Source organism: Nesoenas mayeri, assembly GCF_963082525.1.
Source record: "Nesoenas mayeri genome assembly, chromosome: 1".
Classification (NCBI taxonomy): Eukaryota; Metazoa; Chordata; class Aves; order Columbiformes; family Columbidae; genus Nesoenas; species Nesoenas mayeri.
In genome coordinates, this window is record NC_137541.1 from 1,685,427 (window position 1) to 1,713,178 (window position 27,752).

Consider the following 27,752-nt stretch of genomic DNA (forward strand, 5'->3'; position numbering starts at 1 on the left):
AACCCATGTGGTTTTTTATTGGTTATCTCTTTACATCCACAGCACAGATTACACTGAGCAGAGAAGACCTTCACTTAAATTTAATGTCGAATTTAGAGGTTTTATGTTCCGTTTCCGTTGTTTTCGGCTGGTTTTGGTGGTCTGGCTTCTGCTATTTTGGCGTGTTTTGCTCCTCCCGCATCTGGTTTTCTTCCAGCAATGGTGTCAAGAGCCATTGATCATAGTTGACAGGACATCAAAGGAACCTCTGAAACCATCATGAAGCAACTCCACTGTGTGATGAGAGGGACTTTATCCTCATACTTTCATTTCAAGCACTTTAAATGACTTTAAAAATACTTCTGGCCGTCATCCAAGGCTTCTGGACTAAGCAACAGGAACGTCTCTGCAGGCATCATCGTGTCATTAGGGTTTCCTTATAGCTGAAAGCGTTGTGGTTTCTGAAGGAAAACAGGAAGGATGGAACGATGTGGAACAATTAATTAATCATGAACAACTTTCCTTTTGTCCCCTGTGCCTGAATCCCTCTTCAAATCCAAGTGCGGACCCTTCGGGTGTGCAACAGATGCTTTTCTGTTGGGGCAACAACAGCATCAAGAGGTTGGTCATAACCAGCAGAAACTGCCCATCGAGGTGTTTACACAAAGTATCAGGAATCTTTGGGAAAAAATGGAATATATAACTAACAACGCAAGGTCTCAACACTCAAAGATAAGGCCCTTCGGTGGAGGCACCTGGGCATTTTCCGAGGGGAAAATGTGCAGGTATGAAAACAGAGCAGAAGCTGGAAAAGTAGAAAAGCAGAGCTCAGGTTAAACTAGAATTAATCCGAATTACAACTTGGAAATGAATTAGTATAGCTTGTGATGCTGTTGTGTGCACAGTTGGGTAGGCTGGGCCCATTACTGAAGAGCTGTAGTAGTTAATGACGTTTTTTCCAGCTTAGTTCTGCTTCTCTATCCGCAGAAAGCTCAAGAGTGAGGAAATCTGGTAGTGCCAGCGAGGAACAAAGTGTCCTGACTTGGGACGGGAGGCGGTGGAGAGCTGAGCTTGATACTGATTATTCAAGTCGTTACTTATCACTTACTGCTAAAAATACCCAAATTCAACCAGGTGCCGAGCGCCAAAGCAGGACGCGTGCCCATAAAAACGGCGTTAAATGCGCCTGTGTTTCAATGTGTATCGTTGCCCAGGAGGGTATTGATGTTCCTTACTCAGCTGTCCATGTGCTGACTCAGAAATGCGGAGTTTTGCTCTGCTACCGAATTTATTGTTAAAAACATCATTTTTCTTGTCACGGAGCTCAGGCTGCCTTGGATCCAATGGGTTCCCTTTGGTGTCCGAAGCATCCGCTGTCTTGCAGTTGTGTCTCCTGATGAGCTAAAAGGGTACGATACTCTCAGTTATATTCTGATAGGACTTTCCTGTGGGTAAATACATCTTTTGTTTTAACGGAAAGCGCTTAAAATGGTATTGCTTCATTGAGAAAAGCAGTGGTGCATTGTCAGGAAAAGCACAGGAGCTTGGGAAAAGTCTGCCTTGCTGAGCTAGTTTTTCCCCTGTCCCTTTCCCCTGTCCCTTTCCCCTCTCCCAAGGTCATTGAGTCCAACTGTTCCCCCAGCCCTGTCCCTTTCCCCATGTCCTGAGAACCTCATGTCCGTCTGTCCAGCCCTCCAGGGCTGGTGACTCCAGCACTGCCCTGGGCAGCCTGTTCCAATGCCCCACAGCCCTTTGGGGAAGAAATTGTTCCCCACATCCAAGCTCAACCTCCCCTGGCGCAACTTGAGGCCGTTTCCTCTGCTCGTGGCGCTTGTTCCTGGGGAGCAGAGCCCGACCCCCCTGGCTCCAAGCTCCTTTCAGGCAGTTCAGAGATCAGAAGGTCTCCCCTCAGCTCCTGTTCTCCAGCTGAACTCCCCAGGTCCCTCAGCCGCTCCATCACACTTGTGCTCCAGCCCCTCACCAGCTCCGTTCCCTTCTCTCCACTCGCTCCAGCGATGGGATGTGGTGTTGGGAAGCTGATCTGTTGGGCAAAGAGCAGCTGTCCTGCTGCCCACAACCATTTTGGGGATAACACAGTATTTTCAGAAATCTCTGCTGGCTGGGCAAGTCCAGACGGGGTGATGGATCACAACCACCGTAGGGCAAGACTAGCGCCGTTTGGTGGTTTTAACATATGTGGAATTGTTCTCATGGTTATGACAGTTTTGACTCTGTACAGAACAGACTTCTTTGGCTTGTTCCATGTCTCCTTTCAATATCTTAATCTTGTTGCTACATCAGAAGCTTCTCATCCCCTGCTTGACAATGCACCAGCCTTCAGCATTTGAACACGAAGCTTTCTCTTAGTGCTTTCTGGGGAATATTTTTCCTTGCGTTTGAAGTGCAGCTTTTTTTTCCCTCTAGAATCAGATGTGCTTAAGTAAAACATGGAAAATGGGTCCTATTTTAAGGACGGGACTCTCCAAAATAATTCCATCCCTATTTTTGGTACCTTCAAGTTGGAACTGCCTTTGGAAGAGTTGTTCCATAAATGTCCGTAACGTTCAGTTCGCTGAGTTGCAGAGGACATGTAGAAACAAGCCTTTAGAAAACAAGCTCTCTTGCCCTATCTCCATTAGTTGTTTCTTTTTTGTGTGACTATTGGTCAGTTTGGTCAAAATAATCCTCTTGACAAAGAGGGTCTGGGTGCCGGTGTCTCGTCAGTCCTGCCCTGATTTCCATGGTTTGCTCAGCAGGAAGGTGGGGTTTGCATGTGGTAGATGCCCAGTGATTATTTTTCGGGCTGAGGATTTTGTGATGCTGTTTGTTTGCAAAGTGTCGTGTATTTGTGGGAAACAGGAGCTATTGAAAGCCTTTGAAGGACAAAACTGTGTGTGATGTTACTTGGCCATGTATCTGACACGCCTCCGTGGTCTTCATCCATGCTTTTGTCTCTCTCCTTCTGATAAACCAAACAGGTTCCCATGAAGAAGGTGCCAATCAAGAGCTTTAAATTCCATGGCTGCACTTACAGGGTCAGAATTTGCTGGGTATCTTTTATCATTCCCTACAGCTGATCATCTCTTTCCTTCTGCTGATGGTTTTGGGGAGTCCCGTTCTGAGGGTTAATGCACTGATCCTTCTAATGTGATTTGAAAATACGTAAGGACGTGCTTTTCCTCACCCGCAAATGTATGGTGGACGCGCACTGAAAATCTCAGCGTAGCTCCTGTCTTGTTCCTTCTACGCAAGATTTATGTTCATGGCGTGTGGTCCTGTGCCCTGCTGACTGTGTAAGCAGCTACTTCGCTCCGTGGTTTACCACTAGATGCATTAAATAAATACACTTTGTATAATATTTGTGCTCAGATTGTAATGATTTTGCCTGCTTCCGGACTCTAAGCAAATAATGCAACAAAAGTGGTCTGTAGAATGCAACTTGCTGCCAGCAAATTTCTGTCCTGGCATCCTCGTGTGTGTCCTGAGCTACTGAGGCTGGAGGAGGGAGATTGTGTATTGAGCATCTTCCCTGGAAACTGGTTTTTGAAGGGGCAAAAAGAAGCGCCAGCTTTGATCAGGCCTCTTAATATGTAGTCAGTGAGGGGTACATAATCTTGGGGTTACAAGGTCACAGAATCACAGAATGGACTGGGTTGGAAAAGCCCTCAGAGATCATCCAGTCCAACCCTTGGTCCAACTCCAGCCCATTGACTAGATCATGGCACTAAGTGCCATGTCCAGTCTCAGTTTAAAAACCTCCAGGGCCGGTGAGTCCAGGACCTCCCTGGGCAGCCATTCCAATGCCTGACCACTCTCTGCACAGAATTGCTTTCTAATCTCCAGCCTCAATTTCCCCTGGCAGAGTTGAAGCCCATGGCCCCTTGTCCTATTGCTAACTGCTTGGGACCTGTTCTCCAGCAATGCTGGTTGTCTCTGGGGGCTTTGCCGTGTTGTTTGGAAGTGCAGATTTTTCAGAACTCTCAAACATCATCTTCTGGATGCTGGTGTAGTTGTTTTTCCCCTCTCGTAGAAGACCAGTGCCACCAGGGGAGGTAATTTTAGTTTCTTGTTCCCTCTTGCTCACGGTCTGCTCACCTGGCTGGCTCACAAACCTTTGCTGCCCTCCCATCAATGTCAGTAACACTCGTCCTGTAATTTTATGATATTTTTGTCTCCTCTGACTGCAGCTATTGATGGAAGAACACGGGGTGACCCAAACAGAGCACATGGCCACCATCGAGGCCCACGCAGTGGCCCAGCAGGTGCAGCAGGTCCATGTGGCCACCTACACGGAGCACGGCATGCTGAGCGCCGACGAGGACTCGCCGTCTTCGCCAGAGGACACCTCCTACGATGACTCCGACATCCTCAACTCCACGGCTGCCGACGAGGTCACTGCCCACCTGGCTGCGGCAGGTAAAGTCAGCGGGATCACAGAGTCACACACGGGTTGGGGTTGAAGGGACCTCTGGACATCATCCAGTCCAACACACCTGCTCACGCAGGGTCACCAGAGCAGGTCACACAGGTCGGCCCAAGCGGGTTTGAATGTCTCAGAGAAGGAGACTCCACACCCACTCTGGGCAGCCTGGGCCGGGCTCTGGCACTTCCCAGCAAACAAGTTTCTATTTATATTCAGATGGAACCTCCTGTGTTTCAGTCTGTGCCCAGTAAATGTCTGGCGTCGTTCGCCTAATGTAGCATTTGTGCAGAGGTAGCAAAGAGCACTTGGGGGTGATGGGTGATCTTGTCACCCGATGGGATGCTCCGGATCCTTCTGCTCTGCCCTGGGGAGACCACACCTGGAATCTTGTGTCCAGCTGTGGCCCCTGAGTTCCAGCAGGACAGGGAACTGCTGCAGAGAGTCCAGCGCAGCCACCAAGATGCTGAAGGGAGTGGAGCATCTCCCGTGTGAGGAAAGGCTGAGGGAGCTGGGGCGCTGGAGCTGGACAAGAGGACACTGAGGGAGGACCTCATTCATGTTTACAGATATATAAAGGGTGAGTGTCAGGAGGATGGAGCCAGGCTCTTCTCGGTGACAACCAGTGACAGGACAAGGGGCAATGGGTGCAAACTGGAACACAGGAGGTTCCACTTGAATATGAGAAGCAACTTGTTCCTGGTGAGGATGGCAGAGCCTGGCCCAGGCTGCCCAGGGGGTTGTGGAGTCTCCTTCTGTGCAGACATTCCAACCCGCCTGGACACCTTCCTGTGTAACCTCATCTGGGTGTTCCTGCTCCATGGGGGGATTGCACTGGATGAGCTTTCCAGGGCCCTTCCAACCCCTCACATTCTGGGATTCTGTGATTATTGCCCTGGCTCTGAATAGCGTTTCTTTGCAAGGTCTGCTGGCCGCTTAAATCTTGCGACACCGTATTTGTGTGTAATACAGAGGTGCTGGGAATAAGAGAACTGGTTTGTACAATAAAAAGGTCCCTGGTAAATGCTGCCTCAAAAAACAAAACTAAAATACAGAATATGTCAAGTCACCGTTATTCTTTTTGCACGAGCACAGGATGGTTAGAGCAGTATGCAGCAGTGCTGGTAGCGCTCAGGTTGGTTGTTACTGATTAACATAACAAAATCTGGCTCTGTAGTGTCAGCCAGAGCTCTGTCCATTACCACGTCCCGTCTCTCAGAGCAGCTGCCTAGAGAAATCGTATCCTCGGATGCTGCTTTCATTATCATCTACCAGCTTCAGTAGCTTAGGGCTTCTGATCCAGGAGCTGCAACTTTGTTGAACATGAAAATATGGTGATTTTTCTGGCCCTGATGTGATCTTTCACCTGTGAAACAGAAACTACACACAGAGCAACCCAAGTCTGCTTGGGAGTCGAAGGCAAGTCCTTGAACCTGCATTAGAGACCACCAGGGCTTTTGGACTCTGCATTTCTTTCTGGAGATCACAAATAGAAGCACAATCCACTGCATGTTCCTCAGTTTACATCCAATTAACTTAATGAAACTTCCCCTTACACAGACCCTGTGTCTGGGGTTTGACACGAAAGCTGCCCTGCCATGGTCCCCACTATTCTATTGTAGGATCCTGCTGAGAACTCTGGATTTTCAATGTATTTCGCATTAAAACTGGTCCTTAATCCCCGGGGAAAGCCCCAGACTCCTGCTGCTGCACTTGAGGTGTCCGAGCAGGATTCATGGCGTTGTACGTGGGATCTTCTCTCCTGCCACCAGGTTCTCCTCGATTGCAGTCAGTTATTTAAAGTTTTGGTGTACTTGAGAGTTTATTTGGTGTGTTTGGAAGATAAAACACATAGAGATGTGATTCTAAGGAAAAGTCTGGACTGAAATACGTGACTTTCACCTGGGACTGAGCCGGGACTTGCCAGTCTTAGGTATGGAGCCTTTTGATAACATGTCTCCGATGCTGGAGAGGAGGGATCCAAACTGCTGGGGAGCTCAGTGGGTCACCCAGTCTGGTGGGGAGACCCTTGAGCCCTTGGGACCGAGCCCTGGTTGGGGGGACAATGGCAATGTCCTTTCTGGCCAGTTCCTGAGCTGCATGTGTCAATTCACCCTTTGTGGGTTGATTTTTCAGGCCCTGTGGGGATGGCAGCAGCCGCTGCCGTGGCAACGGGTAAGAAACGAAAGCGACCACACGTTTTTGAATCCAACCCGTCAATCCGCAAAAGGCAGCAGACGCGTTTGCTACGGTAAGGACTCCATCTGCCTCCGGTGTCGCGGGTGGGAGACCCTGTGCTGGCCACAAGTTGTCCAACATGGGGATGTTCTTTGAGGACCTTTTCTGGAACCCAAGAGCTTTTAGTTTGTGTAAATGGGTTAAACTGCAGCTCTGCTCATCTTTAATGTGATATTATGATCACTAGAACTGATGTGACCATTCTGTTTTAACCCCAGCTGCTCACAAGTTAAATCTATCGTGGTACCATTGCCTTGCAAGATGTTCATGGTGCCTTTAACAGCCTGAGAATCACTGAATAGTTTGGGTTGGACCTTAAAGGTCATCTAGTCCAACCCCCCTGTGATGAGCAGGGTCATCTTAACTAAATCAGATTGCTCAGAGCCCTGTCACTTCTAGTCTTCCACATTCTTTTTCTAGTGTTCTTTCTTACTGTATTTTAAATTTTCCCTTTTCGTCACTATTGCTTTTTTGTCGCTACTGTTGTTTAACCTGTCCCCTCCAGAGCCACCGCAATCTCTGCTCATTCAGAATCTATGCTCTTATTTCTAAAAGGCAAAGAAATCTAAAGATTACATTTAATGTGTTACAGGGTCTATTATCCTCTGTCTGATGTTCATGCACATTTTATTAGCATTACAACAAACTCCACACATACCAGAAGTGGTGTGCGTACAGCACAGACCAACAGTCTTGTATCCAAACACCTTTAATTGTCTTTTCATTATGTTTTTGGTGTGTAAGTCCAATTAACAGCCAGAACTTTTCACCACTTGAACTCTCCCGTTGACACTGACTAATGCACAATACAACATGACCAAAACATGACACGCTGCTTTTAATAGTGATACTTTGCAGGCAGATTGAATGACTTAGTGTCCATCAGGAGCTACAGCTGTATCCCAGCTCTGCAGTGGCACAAAGAATTTATCTACCTAACGAAAAAAGTCTTTTCTGCACTATGAAATGGTCCTATAAATAAATCTGGTGCATGTGAACCTGTATTTCCACCGCCAGCCGAGCCTGTTGTGCGAGCTCTGCGCTGCAGACTGACCCAGCCTGTAGTGCACGGTGTGGGGAGAATAACCTGCCAGAGCCAAAACATTTTCTTTACGTTTAGAAGCTTGTTGTGTAGGCACCGAAGTGCCGTAGCCCTTCAGGTGCCGCGTTCCGGGTGCTCTGAGGCCGCCTGCCTGCCTGATGGCCACCGAGGAGCGGCAACCGCACGGGCTTTCCAACAGCCCAGAGACGTCACCTGCAGTTCCATCTGCAGGGAAACATCTCTAAATATTGCCTGCTGCTATTTAGGGCAACAAAGATGCTGAAGGGAGTGGAGCATCTCCTGGGTGAGGAAAGGCTGAGGGAGCTGGGGCTCTGGAGCTGGACAAGAGGACACCGAGGGGGGACTCATTCATGTTTACAGATATATAAAGGGCAAGTGTCAGGAGGATGGAGCCAGGCTCTTCTGGTGACAACCAGTGACAGGACAAGGGGCAATGGGTACAAACTGGAACACGAGAGGTTCCACTTAAATGTGAGAAGCAACTTGTTGGGGTGAGGGTGGCAGAGCCTGGCCCAGGCTGCCCAGGGGGGTTGTGGAGTCTCCTTCTGTGCAGACATTCCAACCCGCCTGGACACCTTCCTGTGTAACCTCATCTGGGTGTTCCTGCTCCATGGGGGGATTGCACTGGATGAGCTTTCCAGGGCCCTTCCAACCCCTCACATTCTGGGATTTATTCAGAGGAGAACATCAGGCAGGGAAAGACCCTGCACCACAACTCTTCACTTTTAGTGGAACCATGACTTCATTACAGGACCCAAAGCATGATATTTCTGCATGAGATTTTAATAGGTGTTGGAACAAGGCAATTTTTGCTTTTTAAACCAATTTGAGAATAACTGGGTTATTGCGCAAGAGATGGAGTATTTGTCACGCCATTAATTTGCATCATTGAAATAGTGATGGCCAGAGTTTCCATCTTTCCTCCCTCTCTCCTTTTCTAACTTGTGTAAAGTTGATGAAGAATGAAGTTTGCTTCATTATTCTGCTTCCCCATCTGCCAAGTTCCACAACACCCATTGCACATGATCAAACTGGAACAAACTGGGGCAGCGTTAGTGTTAAATAATATTCCCTGGGGGTGGACTCCCTTTCTGTTAGAGCTTCATTCTGGTTTTCCCTCCTTGTCCAGCTCTGCTGACCCAGCCATATTTATTGCAACATTTCTGAAGAGCAAATTCTTTTATTTCTTGAAACATGAATAATGTATGTTTTTTAAAACTCCTGTTTAAGGGAATTCTGACTTCTCCCTTCATGCAACTACTTCATTTTACTACACGCGAGTTACTGACAAAGTGCAGCAGTTTTTTGCGCTCTGATAATTGTGACGTGTTTGTGCTTGGTGTTTACACCGAATCCAGAGGGAAGCTCCAGGTTCTGATTCTGGGATCCCTGCGGAGCTGCTGGTGGTGTTGGTGCTTTTTGGCACTGCGGCTGCTGCTCAAAGCAGCTTCCGAAATGACCAGGACAGGTACTGAACCGCCACCTGATGGAGCGCTCAGGTTATCCGGTGATAACCGCTACTCTCTCTTGCTTCATTAGTTTCTGACACATTCTCCTGTGTTGCTTAAAAGCGAATGGAAGGCGGAAAGTATGTGATGTGATTTTCTTCCCACAGAGAGATGGTTCTGAAGGGACTTGCTGGTGTGGCCGGTGCCGGTGCTGAGCTGTTGCAATATTTCTGGCTCTTACCTGTCGTGTAGTTGTCAGTTTAACGCTTACGGGGCTGGTTTGAGCAGGACTTCGGTACTGGAGAATTGCAGTGGATGTAAAATAATACCCTGTGTTTGCAATCCTGCTGAATCATTCAAGTTCTCTACCTTACAAGTTTTGTATTGCTAATAAATACACTTAGATGGTGACAGAGCGATGTGCAGATTTTGCCGTCGTAGCTTTGCTGCTCTGGTGATTTCTTTACTTTTTACATGAATGGAAAAAGGAGAGAAGGGACAACAATTGACATTTGAGCTGCTGGGCGAGCTTGGGGAAGGCAGCAGGCCCGCGGAGCCGAGGAACAAGTCGGATACGCGGCTGATCCGACCAGCTGAGGCTCCGTTTCTCACCTGCTTTGTGAATGAGCAACGTTAAGAACGGGGATTCACAATGCCCAGGGTTGTGTTCTCACAGGGCTCGCAGCTCATAGCTGTTGGCTGCTTTGTGTTGCAGGAAGCTCCGCGCCACGCTGGATGAATACACCACCCGAGTGGGGCAGCAGGCCATCGTTCTCTGCATCTCACCCTCCAAACCCAACCCTGTCTTTAAAGTATTCGGTGCTGCACCCTTGGAGAACGTGGTAGGTGTCTGTAGGAAAAGCTGGGTGATAAATCAGTCGCCTTCTCTGCGGCTTTCAAGGCAGCCTCGCAAGCCTGGTAGTGAGCCAAAGTCCTATCTAAAACCCCGGGAGGAGGATTTCTGGTTGTATACAGAGTGGTACTGAGGTCCTGCCTTCTCTGCATGAACGGTTGCTCAGCACATCTCACCAGGGCTGAATATCCTGCATTAAACATTAAGAGTCAGAGGGAGCAGGTATTGCTGAGCTGTCTGAACTCAGCTCCACTGTCCATGCTCTTACCTCGCTGCACACCGGACGGTAAACTGAGCAGATCCTCACTGTGATAAATCTTGCTTCAGAACTTTCAGTCCTGTTAATATTTCCACTTGCCAGCGTTACTTGATGTTTCATCATCGAAACGGCCACGTCTTTGGGCCCAGTGGGTGTTTTTTTCTTGCTCGCTGCTCCTGCTCCGCGGCCCCTTGGGGAAGGCGGCCGGCCCCGCGTCCTTGCCCTCACCTCTCCTGGTGCTCCTTACCTTGTTTACCTGAGCTTAACGATTCCCCACAGGTACGCAAGTACAAGAGCATGATTCTGGAGGACCTGGAGTCGGCGCTAGCGGAACACGCTCCTACGCCTCAGGAGGTTAACTCCGAGTTACCGCCCCTCACCATCGACGGCATCCCCGTCTCGGTGGACAAGATGACCCAGGTAAGCGGCCAGATGTGGCAGAACCGGAGAGATTTGGCATCTTGCTGTCACATCCTGTTATTTTGCAGTGGAGCTTATGTCTGCATCTCTAGGGGATGCATTCAATCTCCTCTTTCCCGTGGGACTGTAGCAGCTCAGGTAGTAGTTAGATGTGAAGCTTTGTTATTTGGGCTTATTTTCCACGTGAAACAGTAGAAATGCTGGTAAGGATTAGAGCTCAGGCTGCTGGGGGCGTTCCCTATTGAGCTGTTTTTGTCACCTCGTGTCATCTATGGACAGGGAAGATACTTGTTCCATACCTTACAGTGATTTTTAGGAAGGTCGCTCCTGGAGTAGAGTTTGGCCTTATGTTCCTTGGACCTTTTTGTGTGCTCTCGTTCGTTCCCTCCTTGATTTTCTGCTGCGGATTGGAGCAGAGGGGATCTTGCTTTCTCCATATCTTGTTTAACTCCAGATCAGACCCTGAGTGAGATATTTCTGGTGGAGACAGGGGGGACTTCCCTTTGTCTCCAGGTCCAGCCCTGTGTTAACCTCCTCATTGCTGGGAGAAAGAGGAGAGGACCCCCTAGGGGACCTTCCTTGGTGTAGGAGGGATCATCTCTAGGGACATTTCTGCTCAAAACACCATTTCCATTACTTAGGTGGAATCAGATGAGCTCGCAGTTCAAATAAAATTATACAAAGAAATCTCCTGTACCTTGGCTGGTAACAGATCGTGTTCCTAATCTGTGCCAACATAAGACAAAAGCTTAGTCACTGGATTTTTAAGTCATTTTTAAGTGATTAAGCTGAGTAGCATCCTCGGGCAGTGCGAGTAGCGACGTTGGAGGTGCCTGTACCCACAGCACGTGGGCTCTGAGAAACACGCAAAGGCAACGAGCTGGTACTGAAGTGCCAGAAAGAAATGGGAGAGGAACGAGTGTGGAGGAACGAAATCAGGACATGAGGTTCTTGCAATCCAGTAACGCATCTGAGAAACTTGTCTGGCTTGCAGCGCGCAGAATATGTGCACGTATAAAAAGACCAGTATCAAGATCTGTGAGTTTTTGGCTGTTGGTGTTGCACGCACCTTCAAAGCAGCAATAACAGTGCCAAGCTCTCACTTCAGAGAAGCCCCCGGCTGGATTTATAATGCATATTGTTTATTTATTGTGATAAGAGTCGGAAATGAAATATTTTAACATCAAAGGTCACTTAAGTGTTTTCTGCTTCTATTTTATGGATAAAACACTAATAGCCATAGAATTCTATGGTTAAAATGGTAATACTTTTCACGTTAAGCTAAAAATAAGGTTGGCTTTTTTCTTCCAAATGTGGCATGGCCTCCGTCTTGAGGAAACCTCGCACACGTTGCCCTGGGGTTGGATTGCTCCGTGTCTCCACGTGGGAAGCAGCTCTCCATTCTGAGTTTGGGGTATTTTTCCCGCATGTGCAACACTCCTGTGTCCCCCAGAGTTCCTTACGGCTCTGTTAAACAACAAATGGTTGTTCTTTGTGTTCTGCAGGGCCTTTGGTCAGCACGCGTGCAAACTGCAGATGCAGCAGCGTAACAATGTAAAGCCTCTTATTTGAAGTCCTCTTGTGCTGTGTTATGGTAAAACAAGTATCTTAGGAGCAGCTCTTGTCTTTTTAGTGCGATGTGCTAACTCAAAACAGTCTTGTGAAGGTTTCTCCTAAGCTATATGGACAGAACCCCTGCTCTTCGTGCCCCGTTTGGCCGACCATCGCTGTCCCAGTTAGCCCAGCTTCAGTTTCCCCATAAATTATACAGAAATGATATTTTATAAATGTCTTTAAACATTTTTTTTGAGATCCTGGAATGACCTCAGGCCACTGGAGGACACAGCCCTGGATTGAACGGACAGGTCTGCAGACTCCTGCATGGATTTTCACAACCCAGCAGGTCTCCTTGGAAAATTTTCAAGGAGTAAAACAGGGCATGTGGTGTTTAGGAGATTATTTTGTTACTGAAATCCTCCAGCTGCTCTAGATGGGGTGTTTCAAAAAGATGGACCCCATTTGAAATCACTATATCTCTGCAACCACGAACCGCCCGTGAACGAAACTCTTACAGTCTGTGGAGGGAACATAGAGCATTTCTAAAAAGGTTACTAAAACTTGAGAACTCGTTTGGAAATTTATGTGTAATTGTAACCATGTTGGGTCCATCTTTGTGAAACACCCTGTTTTTCCAGACTTGGGGGGCAAACTTTAAATAGAATGGAAACACATATATGCTGATCGCGATAAGGACACCATGCTGGTTTTGGTTTTGGGGGTTCTTTTGCCATTTGAAATACATTAGTTTGAGAGCGTGGATGGCAACTCTGACTCCCACATCACTGCAACCTGTTGTGCTGCTGGAGATGCCACCGTTTGTTTGTAGGAACCTTGATTCGCAGAGCTGTCAATATCCTTTGTTAACAAGAAATGAGCTTTTTTGACTAAGTTTCACAAAGCCCTGTGGGAAACCGAAATATTTGTCAGTATAAACTGGGCAGCACAATTAAAAGGTGTGTGACAGGGAGGGGAAAAACGAGGCCTCTGCTTCCAGCATCTCCTCAACAAGGAGATGAAAATAACTCCTTTTAATTGCTCTGCTTCCCTTGTGGTCTTGAGGGAAATAAAGCCTTCGCTAGCCTGAGCAAAGATGCGAATGGAGAGCGTCACCCACTTTGTGCAGAGCAAACCAATGTTTTGCGGTGGGGCTTTTACCCCGCAGCTGTTACACAGAGAAATCTCATTGTTTTATGGACTTTGGCTACGTTGACTCTACACGTCAGAGCTGAGTTTGCCGTTAAACTCGCTCTCGCTGATATGATTTAGGAGTCAGATTGGGCAGCGCTGAGGTCAATGCTACGGTCGGCTCTCATTGAGGTCACTAGAGTTTGTTTATGCTTTTCTGAACAGGTGATTTGTGCTTTAATCTGACTTTTTTTTTTAAACTTAATGTGCCCTTATGACTTGCAGGCTGCTTATACAAGCCACCAAAGTTGATCTGGGCCTCTCAAAAATCATCTTGATGTCTGTTTGCGTGCTGCCCTGCAAAAAGCTTTAGCACAAACAGCAGATATCTTGATGTGCATGATAGTTTGTATGTAGGAGAAGCCAGGTGCTGGAAGACGGTCACTAAACTCAGTTTGTGGCTGTCAGGTCCTCTCCATGGAGGGGCAGGGGCCATCCTGCAGTGCTGGACCCCATCGCTGGGCCTTGCTGGTGCTCCCTTCTGGTCCCGGTCAGAGGTGGGATGTGGGGACCGGCAGCTGCCGGCTGGCACAACATTTAAGCTCAGAGTCTGCATCGTGCCTCGAATCCTGGGGGCAGATTTGGGCCCCTCACCTCAGGGCTCAAAATGGCGGCGCCAGGGGCAGCAGAATCACCTCAGGGCTCAAGAAATCACCTCAGGGGTGGAGCACAAGTGTGATGGAGCGGCTGAGGGACCTGGGAGGTTCAGCTGGAGAACAGGAGCTGAGGGGAGACCTTCTGATCTCTGAACTGCCTGAAAGGAGCTTGGAGCCAGGGGGGTCGGGCTCTGCTCCCCAGGAACAAGCGCCAGGAGCAGAGGAAACGGCCTCAAGTTGCGCCAGGGGAGGTTGAGGTTGGATGTGGGAACAATTTCTTCCCCAAAGGGCTGTGGGGCATTGGAACAGGCTGCCCAGGGCAGTGCTGGAGTCACCAGCCCTGGAGGGCTGGACAGATGGATATGAAGTTCTCAGGGACATGGGGCAGGGACAGGGTGGGTTATGGTTGGACTTGATGACCTTGAGGGTCTCTTCCAACCCAAATGATTGTGCGATTCCAGCAAGAACAAGCAGCCATGTCCAGCACTCAGATCTCCAAACCCTGCTGGGTGGCGATCCTGAGCGACACAGCCCGGTCCCCGGCTCTGCCCCTCTGGAACATGAGAGCAAGTCACTCATTCTTATGACTTAACCATGGTTGCAGAGTGGAAGACAAGAAATATTTGCATAAAGAGTAAATCCATGAGCAGACACTTCCATGGGGAAACCCACAGCACCTCCTGCTTTTTGCACTGCTGGCCAGGTGGTTAATTTTAGGTTTGATTCTTGTGGCCGGGCATGAACTGCTGTGTTTGCTGAGTGACAGCGCTTCTTGTTGAGGACACCCAGGCTGACCCTGCGTCTTATCTTTGCCGTGATGAATTTATGACGTCGGCAAACCTGCTCTGGTCCTGCTGCAGAGAGCACCCGCCAGCGAGACCGCGCGCGGTGCGGCCGGGGACACGCGGGTTGTCACAGCAGGAAACCCATGGTGACAGCTTGGTCACGGCCTTGACAGGTGCCTGGCGTTTTAATCTGGATGTTTAAACTTTTAAACTTAAAGATTATTGAGACTAAAATCGGCTGTTGCAAAAAGAGCCAGTGAAGAGAATACCTGGGGGCTTTGTTGCAATTGCCGCTTTGCTCTCTTGCACTTTGAGGTGCAGCCGAGCCCTGGGTGGACTCGACTTTGCTTTTCCCAGGTGCTGCTTTTTGGAGATCCTGAGGCTGAGCTGTGCGACAGGTAGAAAATTCCCAGCAAGCGTTTTGCTCCCTTTTAAAAACCACTTTCCTTAGCAAGGTGTAAACCTTAAGATCGGAGCGTTTCTGGACTCTCCGCACACAGGACAACTTGTTATTCCCAGCTCTGGGGTGCAGTTGTCTCTGCTTTGGGCCATTGCAGATGGTAAAATCAGGATTAGCTCCTTACCACTAACACTTGAGTTTAACAAATGTTAAGAAACATTTCTTAAAGTTTCTCTCAAAACAATTATAGGAGCCTTTCCAAAGCTGCTGCTTCTGTAAATCAGAGTGAACTGCTGGGTTTTTTGCTTTAGCAGAGGTTTGATTTTCGGGTGGTTCGTGGCTGGAGTAGCAGAATGAAGTGGTTGCACCCTGAGAGCTGCAGGGTCTTTGTCTTGGTGCCGTAGCCTGTGCTGCCGGAGTGAGACCTCGTTACAGCACTAATTAGAGAAGTCCTCGCGTGGAGCAGGTTGTAACGCCGCTGCTGATTGTCTCCCTGGCGGATTAAAGCCAAACCCTCCTGAACAAGTGCCTTGAGTAGCCTGAGCCGCTGAACTCCCTGGGACCAGTAATTAATCCAGCTGGTAACAAGGAGCGTGGCTTGTGATCACAATTCGGCAAAGGAGCTTTTAACTGTTTTTGCACCAGAGCCATTAGGAATTGGAATAAATGGGGACTGGGGAGCATTTCAGCGCTGGGCCTGCGGTGGAAGGTGCATCATGGACAGGCTGGACCTGGGCTGGGAAAAAAGGCACCCAAGTGATTTATTTTGGTGTGCTCCCATTTGTAAATGACAGAGCTTTTCTGAGGTGGTTCAGGATGTCCATGGGGTGGGGGAACTGAAATGCAGCTCTGAGCAAGAGAGATTCTTCTAGGGTGTGCAGCAGATACACTATATGGCCTCACACATCTACTGGATTTTTATTGCCATAAAGTCCCCAGCCGCTGCTGCAAACTGCATGTAATGTAGTAAATGTAGTAAATACAAAGAAATTGTTTTCTTTTTACCAGAGCACACTTCAATTTTTCTATTTAGCTGTGTAAACCGGGGCCCGTGTTACATCTCCCAGCTGGGCTCTGGCTTTGAGGAGCGGTCCTGTGTCCAAAAAAGCATCCACAGATCCCAGTGCCTTTAGCATCGTTCTTAGTGGCCTTAGGCATTTTTGCAGAGACCACGGGGACAACCCGCAGTCTGTGAAAGGGTGGAGGGAGATGTTCTTAAACACAGCTATTTAGCTTTAAGTTAATAAGGTTTTCTCCACTGTATGTGGTCGTGAGCTCTGCTTCTCTTCCCGAACCAGCCTTTTCCTGAGGCCGAGCCCCTAGTACAACCCCCAAAAGTTTCATAAAACCCTCTGAGTTTTGTATTGTCTTGGATAACACTGCGGATATGACTTGCTCTTCATGGCAAATCTGCTCAATTTGCTTTATAAATCTATTTTTAAGGTACTATCTCCTGCTGGTAAAGGTGGTCACTAGTTGACCAGTGTTTGTGTGCGCTAAGAAGTAATACCAGGTTGAAAGGTGTCCCCACTCTGACAAAATATTAAAATAGATCCAGAAAATTAGTCCAGTGTGTGTTTTATTCTGCAGGGGTAGAGAAATGTATGTGTGATACTGTGTTTTTTACAGCCAAGCGGCTCGCTGAAGCTCCATCCTCATCGCAGCATCTCTGTAAAACGTACGTCAGCTCACATCTCAGTTCCTGTGGGGACGCTGAGTGTGGTTGTTTTCTGTACGGTAGCGTTTGAACCATGAATATTGTGTTAATACAGTGTGTGTTTGTACCTTATTGTTGCAATTGGCTGATGTAATTTTAGTTTTGCTTTTCCACGTGCTGCTCAGCTGTTCTCAGCTCAGTCTTGGGAGAAGACAGTAAAGTATTTCATCATTTTCTTTAGGCATTGAGGCCTCTTCCAGTTGACGGTTCCAACAGGATGGGACTTAAATGTAATAATTCTGGTACTTTTGAGGTGTATAGTACAGAGATATGAATTCAGGAAACAACCTTCAACTCTCATATGCCGTTTGTTCCAGGCACAGCTACGAGCTTTCATCCCCGAGATGCTGAAGTATTCCACGGGTCGTGGGAAGCCAGGCTGGGGCAAGGAAAGCTGCAAACCCATCTGGTGGCCTGAGGACATTCCTTGGGCCAACGTTCGGAGCGACGTCCGCACAGACGAGCAGAAGCAGCGGGTGCGTATCTCTCATGTCGTGGGGCCAAACCTCGAATCCTGGGGGACAGTTCTGGGCCCTTCACGCCAAGAAAGGCCTTGAGGTGCTGGAGCAAGTGGAGAGAAGGGAACGGAGCTGGTGAGGGGCTGGAGCACAAGTGTGATGGAGCGGCTGAGGGACCTGGGGGTTCAGCTGGAGAACAGGAGCTGAGGGGAGACCTTCTGATCTCTGAACTGCCTGAAAGGAGCTTGGAGCCAGGGGGGTCGGGCTCTGCTCCCCAGGAACAAGCGCCAGGAGCAGAGGAAATGGCCTACCCAGTCTAAGACAAGTCTGCTCTCTGAATATGTAGGTCACTTAGTGCAGAGTCTGCTTCACAGCCTCTTGAAGCCTTTGAAGGGATTCTGTCCCGTCCTGAGCAGCAGGGACCTTTGTACTGAGAGGGAGGTGGTCAAAAATGTGCTGTGAAGCCAGGAAAAATGAGAGAACTGGGTGAAAAAGTCTTGGATATCAGTTGCAGATGATGTTTCTACCAGCCCGTCACAGAGGTAACCAAAGAAAGTCCAGCAAGGGGCAGGACCTGTGCAGGCTGATGTGGGTCTGGTGGGGAGGGGTGCCCAGCGAGGCTGGGAATGGTGCTGTAGCACACGGTGCTTTCCTACATGGGTTTTCTACTTGTCAGCCCCAATTCCTTCCTTAGAATTCCTTGAAAGCCAGTGAAACATTTCACTGAGAAACTTTCCTTTCCCTTGCCCAGCTGCGCCTGTTCTGTGTCTGTACGCAGAAATTCAGTCGCTCTCCAAAGCGGTTTCTGAGTCTTGGGGAAAGTGGGGGATGAGAAGAGAGGAATTAGGTATTTGGGGCCTTTTTTTGGTTCGAGAATTTGTTGAAAACCACCCAATAAAGCCCAGTAAAGATAAGCAGGCAAATCGTAACAGCGGAAGCACTGCAGTTGTTCAGAATGTTTCCTTACGCTGACTCTTTGCTCTTTTTGATTCTGCTGGTAGGTGTCATGGACCCAAGCGTTGCGGACGATTGTGAAGAACTGCTACAAGCAGCACGGGCGTGAAGACCTGCTCTACGCGTTCGAGGATCAGCAAACACAGCAGACAACGACCACACACAGTATAGCACACCTGGTGCCCTCACAAACCGTGGTACAAACCTTCAGTAACCCCGATGGCACCGTCTCCCTCATCCAGGTGAGTGAAAATCTCCAGCTTAGAAGCTTAGAATCATAGACTAGTTTGGGTTGGAAGGGACCTTCCCAGCTCCCCCCGGTTCCCCCCATGCCATGAGCAGGGACATCTTCAGCAGCTCAGGTTGCTCAGAGCCCCGTCCAGCCTGGCCTGGGATGTCTCCAGGGATGGTTCATCCACCACCTCTCTGGCCAACCTGGGCCAGGCTCTCACCGCCCTCAGGGCAACAATTTCTTCCTCACGTCCAGCCTGAATCTCCCTCCTTTAGTTTAAAACCATCACCCCTTGTCCTATCACAACAGGTCCTGCTCAAAAGTCTGTCCCCATCTTTCTTATGGGTCCCTTTCCAGACTTAAAAGTCTGGAAAAGCTGCACTAAGGTCTCCTTGGGGCTTCTGTTCTCCAGCTGAACACCCCAACTCTCTCAGCGTGTCCCCAGCAGGGCTGTTCCAGTCTCGGGTCATTCCTGTGGCTCCTCTGGCCCCTCTCCAGCAGGTCCATGTGTGTCCTGTGCTGAGGACCCAGAGCTGGCCCAGCACTGCAGGGGGGTCTCAGCAGAGCGGGGCAGAGGGGCAGGATCCCCTCCCTGACCTGCTGCCCACGCTGCTGGTCACACAGCCCAGGATACGGTTGATTTCTGGGCTGCAAGCGCACGTTGCCAGCTCATGTTCCATCTTTCACCCCTCAGCACCCCAGTTCCTTCTCCCGGGGGCTGCTCCCCATCCCTCCATCCCCAGCCTGGGTCAATAGTGGGGCTTGACATGACCCATGTTCAGGACCTTGCACTTGGCCTTGTTAAACCTCACGAGATTCACATGGGCCCAGTTCTCCAGCTTGTCCATTCCCATCATGGCAGGCTTGGGATCAAGTTGCCGCATCAGGGAGGTGGTTTAGAGCAAACTCCTTTTGGTAGCTTGACTTGTCCTTCAGGAATTTTGTCTTTATCTGTGTTTCTTAGCCTGCAGGCGCGTTTACCCAATGCTCCCACCCAAAGAACCAGTCTTGTCCTCTCTCTTCCCCACTCCCATCCCTCGTTCTCCTGTTATGGCAGTACAAGCATTTCTGTAGCTATTTGGTCAAGGGATCTGAACTGAGTTTAATGAACCCATTTATAAAAAGTACAATTAATGATGTGGCCACACAATGCCTGTGGTGGCAATGGGATGGAGTGATGGGAGGAGAAGTGGCGGGGCCGCCTTTCCTTAATGGCAGGAAACAGCTTAATCTGTGGCATGAGGTATTTCTGTGCCCCATGTTCTTCATCTTACACTGCAAGCACAATATATACATCACACACCCCAAATATATTTATCCTCGTGACGCTCCCTGGGGTAACGATGCTTCTGTACCATGGTACAGAGGGGGATTCGGGGCAGAAGGGGCCGCGTTCAGGCTCAGTGGTTCTGCAGTTCTCCATGCAATCCTTGTTGGGGGGAGCAGGTTCTGGCAGCTCAGGAATATCAGAAATTTAAGTCCTTTCTTGAAACTTCCCGAAAGCTCCTCGTGGGTGTGGGATTTGAGCCTCGGTTTCCCCCGTGTCCCTGCCCCCAAACCACCTCTGCCCTCGTGCTGAACTGACCCATGGTTTGTCCCTCTTGAACATCATGTTTTCAGTGCAGTCCCAAACATCATTCTCTGTTGATTGTTCTCACCTCACAACCATGAAGGTAAAAACATGTTTGATTTTGTTTGTGTGTTTTCTTTTTCCCCACACAAAAGCTTTTCAGAGGTCGTTACTCACCAGGCTGGTTCTGTTTGCTCACCTGCTAACGTACATTTGCCCTTTGACTAGCGTTTTTTGAGGTGCTGGGCACCTGAGATCCCATTGACTTCCATATGTTTCTATTTAATTCTCCTTAGAAACAAAGCCGCACATCTCCCTACCTTTGTCTTTTCCCAGCTGTTAAATGGGGAAAAGGTAATTTCCAAAGGCGATGGGATGTTGAGGGTGAACTGGAGGTGCCTGGAGATGAGAGACCCAGTGAATGGGAGCATTATAAATAGTAATTGATGTGCAGGGTGTTCTGATCCAGGACCATTCGGTGGTTGTATTTTCTGTGAGCTCTGCAATTACTGTTATTAGTAATTATTATTCTCTGTGGATGCGATGCTTTTTAATATAAGAGCATTTGAGCATCCCTTTGTCTGAATTCTGTGGAGGTTTTCCTGCACTAACCAACGTGTCCAACGGTGTTTTGTTGCTTTCCGCAGGTTGGCACCGGCGCTACCGTTGCCACGCTGGCCGATGCCTCAGAGCTGCCCACCACAGTGACCGTCGCACAAGTCAATTATTCTGCGGTGACTGATGGCGAGGTGAGGACCTGGGTCGTGTTCATGAGGCACAGACCAGAACTATCCTATCTGAACTTCTGTAAACTTCAATATTTACTAGAATTATGTGGTCCCAGGAGACACCAAGCCTTGCTTGGTGCTGTGTTAAGGGTTGACATACATCTGAATGTAAGAATCTATAAAATTTCGTGTAGAAAGTGCTGAACTGTTGTCATTTTAACTCAGAACTGCACAAATGCAATTATGGTGGAAGCCTGGAGATGAGAGACCCAGTGAATGGGAGCATTATTTATAATGATTGATGTGCGGGGTGTTCTGATTTGGACCATTCGGTGGTCGTATTTTCTGTGAGCTCTGCAATTACTGTTATTAGTAATTATTATTCTCTGTGGGTGCGATGCTTTTTAATATGAGCATTTGAGCATCCCTTTGTCTGAATTTCCTCCTTTCCATATTTCATACTTACATATTATTTATTTTGTTGTTTGGACCTGATGATCTTAAAGGTCTTTTCCAACCAAAATGATTCTATGATCTGCTGTAGCAGAGACTTAACAACATACGCACGTACACGTTTGTGTTTTCATATCGAATAACCGTTCTGTGGGTGCTTGGTTGTCAGTTCGGAGTTGGGGGCGATGCCTGGGGTGTTCTGAGCCGGTGGATCCAAAGGATATTGCAGGGCTGTGGGCGAATCCGTTGACCTCTGGATGAAATGGGGCTGTTCCCTTTGCCGCAGCTTTTGGGGAGGTTTGCAGGTAAATCCCAGAGAGAGCTGGATAAACGCACAGCAGTGCAGAGACAGCAGGAGGTACCGTGGAGTTACTGTTCCGCTTACTGCGAAAGTTTCCTCTGCTTTGCGACATTGCAAAGTTGTTTCTGTCGAGGATCAATCAGACCATTTCAACCCTTAAATCTGAACACTCAAATTTGCAAACATTTATTTTCCCACTTTTTTTTTTAATTGAGTAGTAACGATTTTATTGTGTGTGTTTAAGGAACATTCATTCAAGACCACAAATGTACTTTTACCCTCTTTTCTGCCACGCAACCCGCGTTCAAACCAGGCTGCAGGTCGCTTCGTGCCCCTTTGCACGCCGGAATTTCTGGCCGCACAGTGTGCACGGGGGTGACGCGGTCAGGGCGGCTCTGCCTGGATTGTGCTTTCGCAGCGAGAGGTGGCAGCACAGAACAGCTTTGCTCCGCTCCAGACCTCGTTTCCACCTCAGACCCGTAATAAACGGGCTCCGGGGCCGTGATCTTGAAACTTTCCTTTCCCTTGTCCAGCTGTGCCCATTCTGGGTTTTCAGGAGCCGGTTGTATCTCTTGAGATCAGAAAGAAATTTTTCAAAGGCACAAGTAGAGATCAGGGGAACACACGCATCTAATTCCTAACATGAAAGGAATATCTGAGCATTACCTTGGACAAAATAAACTTGCTTTGGGGTTGGGTGCTGTTTCTCTGCACACACAGACCCACAGCTTGCCGGCAGCCTCTTTGGGGGTGTTTTTGTCCCGCTATCTCTTGATTTGAGATACCTTGGAGTTAACGGATGTGTTTATAGGATGCTTATCAGCGCGGAGCAGGGCTGCTCACAAACTCAGTCAGACTCTCTTCAAATCTTTACCGTCTGCAAGTTCTTCCTCTCTGGGCGCTCAAACTGGGTTGCGTCTTTCCTAGAAGATGTTGTGTTCTCTAAAATGAGCTTCCTTTCTCCTTTTTGCAATGCTCACTGCTTCCTCCCTGCTTTGGATCCTTTTGCCCAGGTGCAGCTCTGGGCACAGGACAATGAAGGTGCATTGAACGTTAGGATGGTTAGAAAACTGTGCTGAGCACCTGTGCAAATGCTGGAAAACCAGATTGGCGGCTGCTGAGGAGTGTGTGATAGAAGATGTGAGTGAAAGCACAACAGCGTCCTCCGCTTCTTTAGGTTATTTGGTCCAATGCATATTTCTAGTTCACATCCTGGTGGATTTTGTGGCTGTATACTCGTTATCTTGTGAGCTGTGAACTCCCAAATGGAGAAACGTGGGCAAGGTGGAAAACGAGCAACCGAGCCTGAACTTCAAGTGATATGAGACCTGTCTGCGTAAAGGTCTGAAGTAAGGGAATTGAAAGTACCCGAAATAGATGAACATTTTCCATCTGATGCCTTTTGTTATCAAGTATATTGCTGCAACACAAAGAAATTCCAGTTGGCTCAAACACACCCAAGTTCACAATTGCTGTACCAATAAATCCTGAATGCGAGCACGGACTTTTCTCCAAAATGACAGCGGATGAGTGCAGAGAAATGGAAACAGGGGGACAAGCACAGCCTGTTTCCCTGGAGGACGTGATCCACGTTGGGTTTCCAGCACCGCAGAAATGCAGCTGTTTAATATAATGAAGCGCCCAGGCTGATCTGAACACACCAGTGACCAGCACTGTCCCCTTTTGTGGCAAAGGTGGCCGGACAAGAGGGATTTGTGGGAGATCGAGGAGCTTCGCAGATATTTATGGGTTGCTCTTTCCACGTGCGTGAAAAGATGTTTGGAGGTTGAACATGTGGAGAACAGCAACTAAAACCATGGGCTCACTGGAGAAACTCACTCCAGTGATGTGCTCAGGTGCTCCCTCCCTTTTTTTCTCCAGAGTACATGCAGGATTCTGCAAAAACCTCTTGGAATTCTATGGCACTTCCACTTTAGGAAGCAACCGTGCGTTCCTGGGATAACATCCTACCCTAAGGCCTTTCTTTGTGTTTTTCCCCGTAGGTGGAGCAGAACTGGGCAACGCTACAGGGGGGTGAGATGACCATCCAGACGACGCAGGCATCAGAGGCCACGCAGGCGGTGGCATCATTAGCAGAAGCAGCGGTGGCAGCATCTCAGGAGATGCAACAAGGAGCAACTGTTACCATGGCACTCAACAGGTACGGCGGAGAGATGGCGGCTTTTCACTTTAGCGATGCAAAAACCACTGTGGGAAGTCCTAGTAGGGACTTTCCCGTAGCAAATTCCTGTGTCCAGGTGTCTGCAGGACAGTTTGTGATCTCCACTGTAACCACAGAAGAACACTGACATGGAAATTTCCTGAAAGAGGAAAAGAGAGGTAGTAACTCTACCCTGTAAATGATCTTATTTGTACAGCAAGGGTCCAGTTACAGAAGTGAGCTTGCCAAGCAAGTAAGAGTCATGATGTGCTAATAGCACCTGTTAAACATTCTGATCTGGGTCTCCCTCGGTATTATTAATGGTTTCTTACTAAAAGACACAGCGTTGGCCCCAGCGACATGGGAAGTTTCACACTGCTGAGGTGTAGACAAAATATTTTCCTCATCCAGATCAGGATTTTGGTCTAGAAGCAGCTGTGGGTTAGGACAAGGCACAAGTCCCCCCAGCTGATGGTCAGAGCAAAGCTCTAAGACCTTTTTTATACACAAATGACTAAATGACTCCCCTTGATCTTGGGGGCATTCAGCATCTTGCTTCCAAATTGCTGTTGCAGTTGAATCACAAACACACCCAGAACTGTTTCTTCTCTTTGTGCTCCAGATTCAGGTCCATAGTTATGTTCTTTTGTACTACCATGTGAGGTTGGTTAAGTAGGCTTTTTACTAATAATTTCACTGTAAAATTGCCTTTTTAAAACCAGTGAACTTTTTAGGACACCGTAAGAAGAACAGCTAAAGTCACTAGGCGTGGAATTGCAGGAAAAAACCCATCTCTTGGAATCCAACTTGCAGGATTTTATCCTGTACATTTCCAGGCAATAGGTTTTTCTGTGGGTTTTTCTTGACTAGAACATCAGTGGGCTTTTGATTTTCATTTCGTCCCATCGCTACTAGTTTTAGGTCTGAAGTTCACAACGAGCTGTTCCTTTTCCTGTATTAGCTTAAGCAATTATGAATCCTTAATAAAGAGAAAGGTTGGACCAGATGATCCTTGTGGTCCCTTCCAAGCTGGTATTTTATGATTCTGTGATCTCGGAATCCTGTGGGTGACGCGACCTCTGTCAGGTTTGAGAATGGGAAGTGTTAGACCTCTAGTTAAAGAGGACAAAGTGGAGGTGGGTAATGAATCCATTGATTTGAAGCAGTTGATGTTTGTGGAGCGTGCTGGAACTGGAAAAAGCTTTTATGCTGCAGATCCGTGATTATTTTCAGGGATGCAGCCATGCAAGTAGATACAAATAAATGCTGCGTGAAGTCGGGGAAGCAGGGTTACACCAGTAAATTAAATGGTTTATCCCATGGTTGCTGTGTTGTAGTCGGTTTTCCTGCAGTGTAATTTCCTCCACGTAGCTGTAGGTTTGGAAGAGAGATGAGCCAAAGGGGAAAAAGACAGAACAAGAAAATATTCTGGTTCAGTGACAGTTTTTTAGGAGCTACTCTGAGAGACAGAGGGGCTGGTTAGAAATGGAGATACACCCTGTGTGAATACAGCTGGAAAGCGAACAGCATCTAAGCACAAAATCAGGAAAGAGAAAAAATGAGTGGGAACTTGAGTCAATTGTTGTACACAGAATGAGCAGCATAGTAAGGAAAAGCACGCTAGGGGAAGCTCCTGGGTTGCTTCTTCAATCTCTTTTTCTGCAAGAAGCGCTAAAGAAAACAAGAAAACACCTACTTTTTTAGTTCATTACGGTCAGAAAGGGTAGGAGATTCAGCTGCAGGAAGGAGGTGCCTTTGGAATAATTGTGTGATGAGCTGTAGGTCTCCAGAGGTAGGTAAAAGGTAACCAAAAGGTCTGGAGAAACCTGGACAGCTGCTGAAGGATGCTGTGCAGCTAAATGGCAAATAAAATAAGATGTTAGTACATGCAAAATTATACATATGCAGTGAAATATCTCCTGTGAGGAGCTAGTGGTGCTACCTGTTACCATTCAGAAAGCATTCAGGGCTCTACCCTCCAAGAATGTTTTGTTGCTGCTGAGCAGATATAGTCAAAAGTTGAATATTAGGAATTATAGGGAAAGGCACAGCGAGCAAGCCAGGATTAGGCCCTTGGACTAACTCACGGTGTGGCTACGTCTTGAATAACGTGAGAAATGGTCACTCCACTCCAACAGATGTCTCATATTTAGAAAAATCTAGAAAGGATGAGCATGATCAGAAGCCAGAAGGAGTCCTTGCACAGTGAGTGGACTATGGCTCTTCCGTTTGGGAAAGACATTACTGGAGGTCTATGAAATCATGAGGAAAGTGGTTCTTTTCTGTTCCTCACGATGCCAGCCGTGAGGGCTGCGCAGCCACACCGAGGTGGTGCTTTTTGGGGTACCGGAATGCAATTTTTCTTCCTGCGGCATCTAATGAAACGTGGAACTCGTTGCTACAGGATGTTTTGGAAGCGAAAAAGTTTAAATGGATTTCCAAGAGGATTAAACAAATCAAACCTGATGGTCCAGATGCAGCCTGTGATGTAGGAAATCAATACCTGACCGATGGTTGGAAGCTCAGAGGGTGTTGGAAGGCACGGATCATCCACACCCCTTCCTAAATATCTGAGATGGGCTGTTCTCCCAGCAGGGCTGCTGCGCGAGGACCTTTGGCCTGAGCAATTGAGGAATACCGTGCTAAGCTACCAATCACTCCTTAAAAAGAATTATTAAACCACTTGGCTGGGGGGAAATACTCCTTCTTGGCTAAATACAGAGTTGCCGATGTGATCCTGGTAATGAAAAACCTCAGTTTCAGTGCAGGGTGAACTGGCTGGATCAGTAAGGACAGATAGAGCTCTGTCACATTGGGGGTCTCTACAGATTTCAGTGCCAAAAGAATCAGTTTTGTACCAGAAACTTACTTTGATTGCCCAAAAGCTTTTGGTAAAGTCCCAAGCAAAAGGTTATGAAGGTAAGAAGGCGGCGCTGTTCCAACTAAGAGATCTACAAGCTGAAAAAAGCAGCTTATTTCCATGTATTCCTCTTCCACTGGAGATTTCCTGCTCTGGATAACTTCATCTGGGCCCAGGGAGAATCCTGCCTTTCTGGATTTGTTCTCTTGACCTGGTTAAAACGGCTGCTCCTGGAGTTATTTGTTTCTTTGATGTATTTAATTCCTCTTTCTCCTTCTCTGTGCCACAGTGAAGCAGCTGCCCACGCGGTCGCCACGCTCGCCGAAGCCACTCTGCAAGGCGGAGGACAAATCGTCCTGTCGGGTGAAACCGCAGCAGCAGTCGGAGCACTTACCGGAGTCCAAGATGCCAATGGTAAGGCCGCCAGAAAGTTTTTACTCTGTCTGCATTTACTCTTTGCTCTTAGCCAGGGTTTTTTTCTCTCTTTCACTTGAAGTCAAGTTTTTGGTAGTTAAACTGTTCTGCCTCACTGCAGATGGTCACTGAGGAGGTTGTGACTTAAAGCCCGAATAAAATGGTAGCACTAACCTCTTGTTTAATGCCGTGGTGCTGGTGGCTCTGCTCTTTTCCTCCTTCTGCCAACTTGCTATTGAGCTTTAATTTGGGGTGGGAAGACTGTTCCCAACTCTGTATCTGTACGGTGCCCATCTCAGGGAGCACCAGATTTCTCAATGAATGCAACTAGTCGGTGCTGTAATAAATCATCTCCAAAATGCTTCACTGTGAAGCGGCAGAGTACGACCAACGTTTTATTACAGACTCATTTCCTTCCTTCCTTCCTCAAGATTTATTTTGGATGTTTGCTGGCTGCTCTTGAGCAACTGTCGCTCTTCTGCTCGGTGACGCCCTCCAGTCATCCCTCCGCCGTCGGCCTTGGGTTTTATGCCTCCTGCTTTATTTTCCATCTTGCCACCATGGTCAATAATTCAGATCTCGGGATTCTCTGTAGTATTTCTCACCTATTACCTGGATGTCTCTTCTAACGAGTCTGGTGACTTAGTTATTCCAACTAAGCTCGTAGTGAAAAAAACAGTTTGTAGAAATGAGTTCAC

General features: G+C 48.0%; 1 protein-coding gene across 4 annotated transcripts in view; it reads left to right on the top strand.

Annotated features, from left to right (window-relative positions):
• The window catches only part of NRF1 (nuclear respiratory factor 1), a 72,251-nt gene that overhangs the window by 14,072 nt on the left and 30,427 nt on the right, over positions 1-27,752 (top strand). For 3 of the 4 annotated variants that reach the window (XR_013922439.1, XM_080348864.1, XM_080348866.1), the window contains exons 2-10: positions 4,167-4,395; positions 6,536-6,650; positions 9,864-9,990; positions 10,540-10,680; positions 17,241-17,399; positions 18,383-18,577; positions 20,785-20,886; positions 23,623-23,780; positions 26,930-27,054. Coding sequence is in view for 3 of the 4 variants with exons in the window: in XM_080348864.1 (XP_080204990.1) it covers positions 4,173-4,395; positions 6,536-6,650; positions 9,864-9,990; positions 10,540-10,680; positions 17,241-17,399; positions 18,383-18,577; positions 20,785-20,886; positions 23,623-23,780; positions 26,930-27,054 (1,345 nt within the window). In the remaining variant the exon portion in view is untranslated. The remainder of the gene's footprint in view (positions 1-4,166; positions 4,396-6,535; positions 6,651-9,863; positions 9,991-10,539; positions 10,681-17,240; positions 17,400-18,382; positions 18,578-20,784; positions 20,887-23,622; positions 23,781-26,929; positions 27,055-27,752) is intronic. The other variant, XM_080348865.1, reaches the window with a different exon arrangement.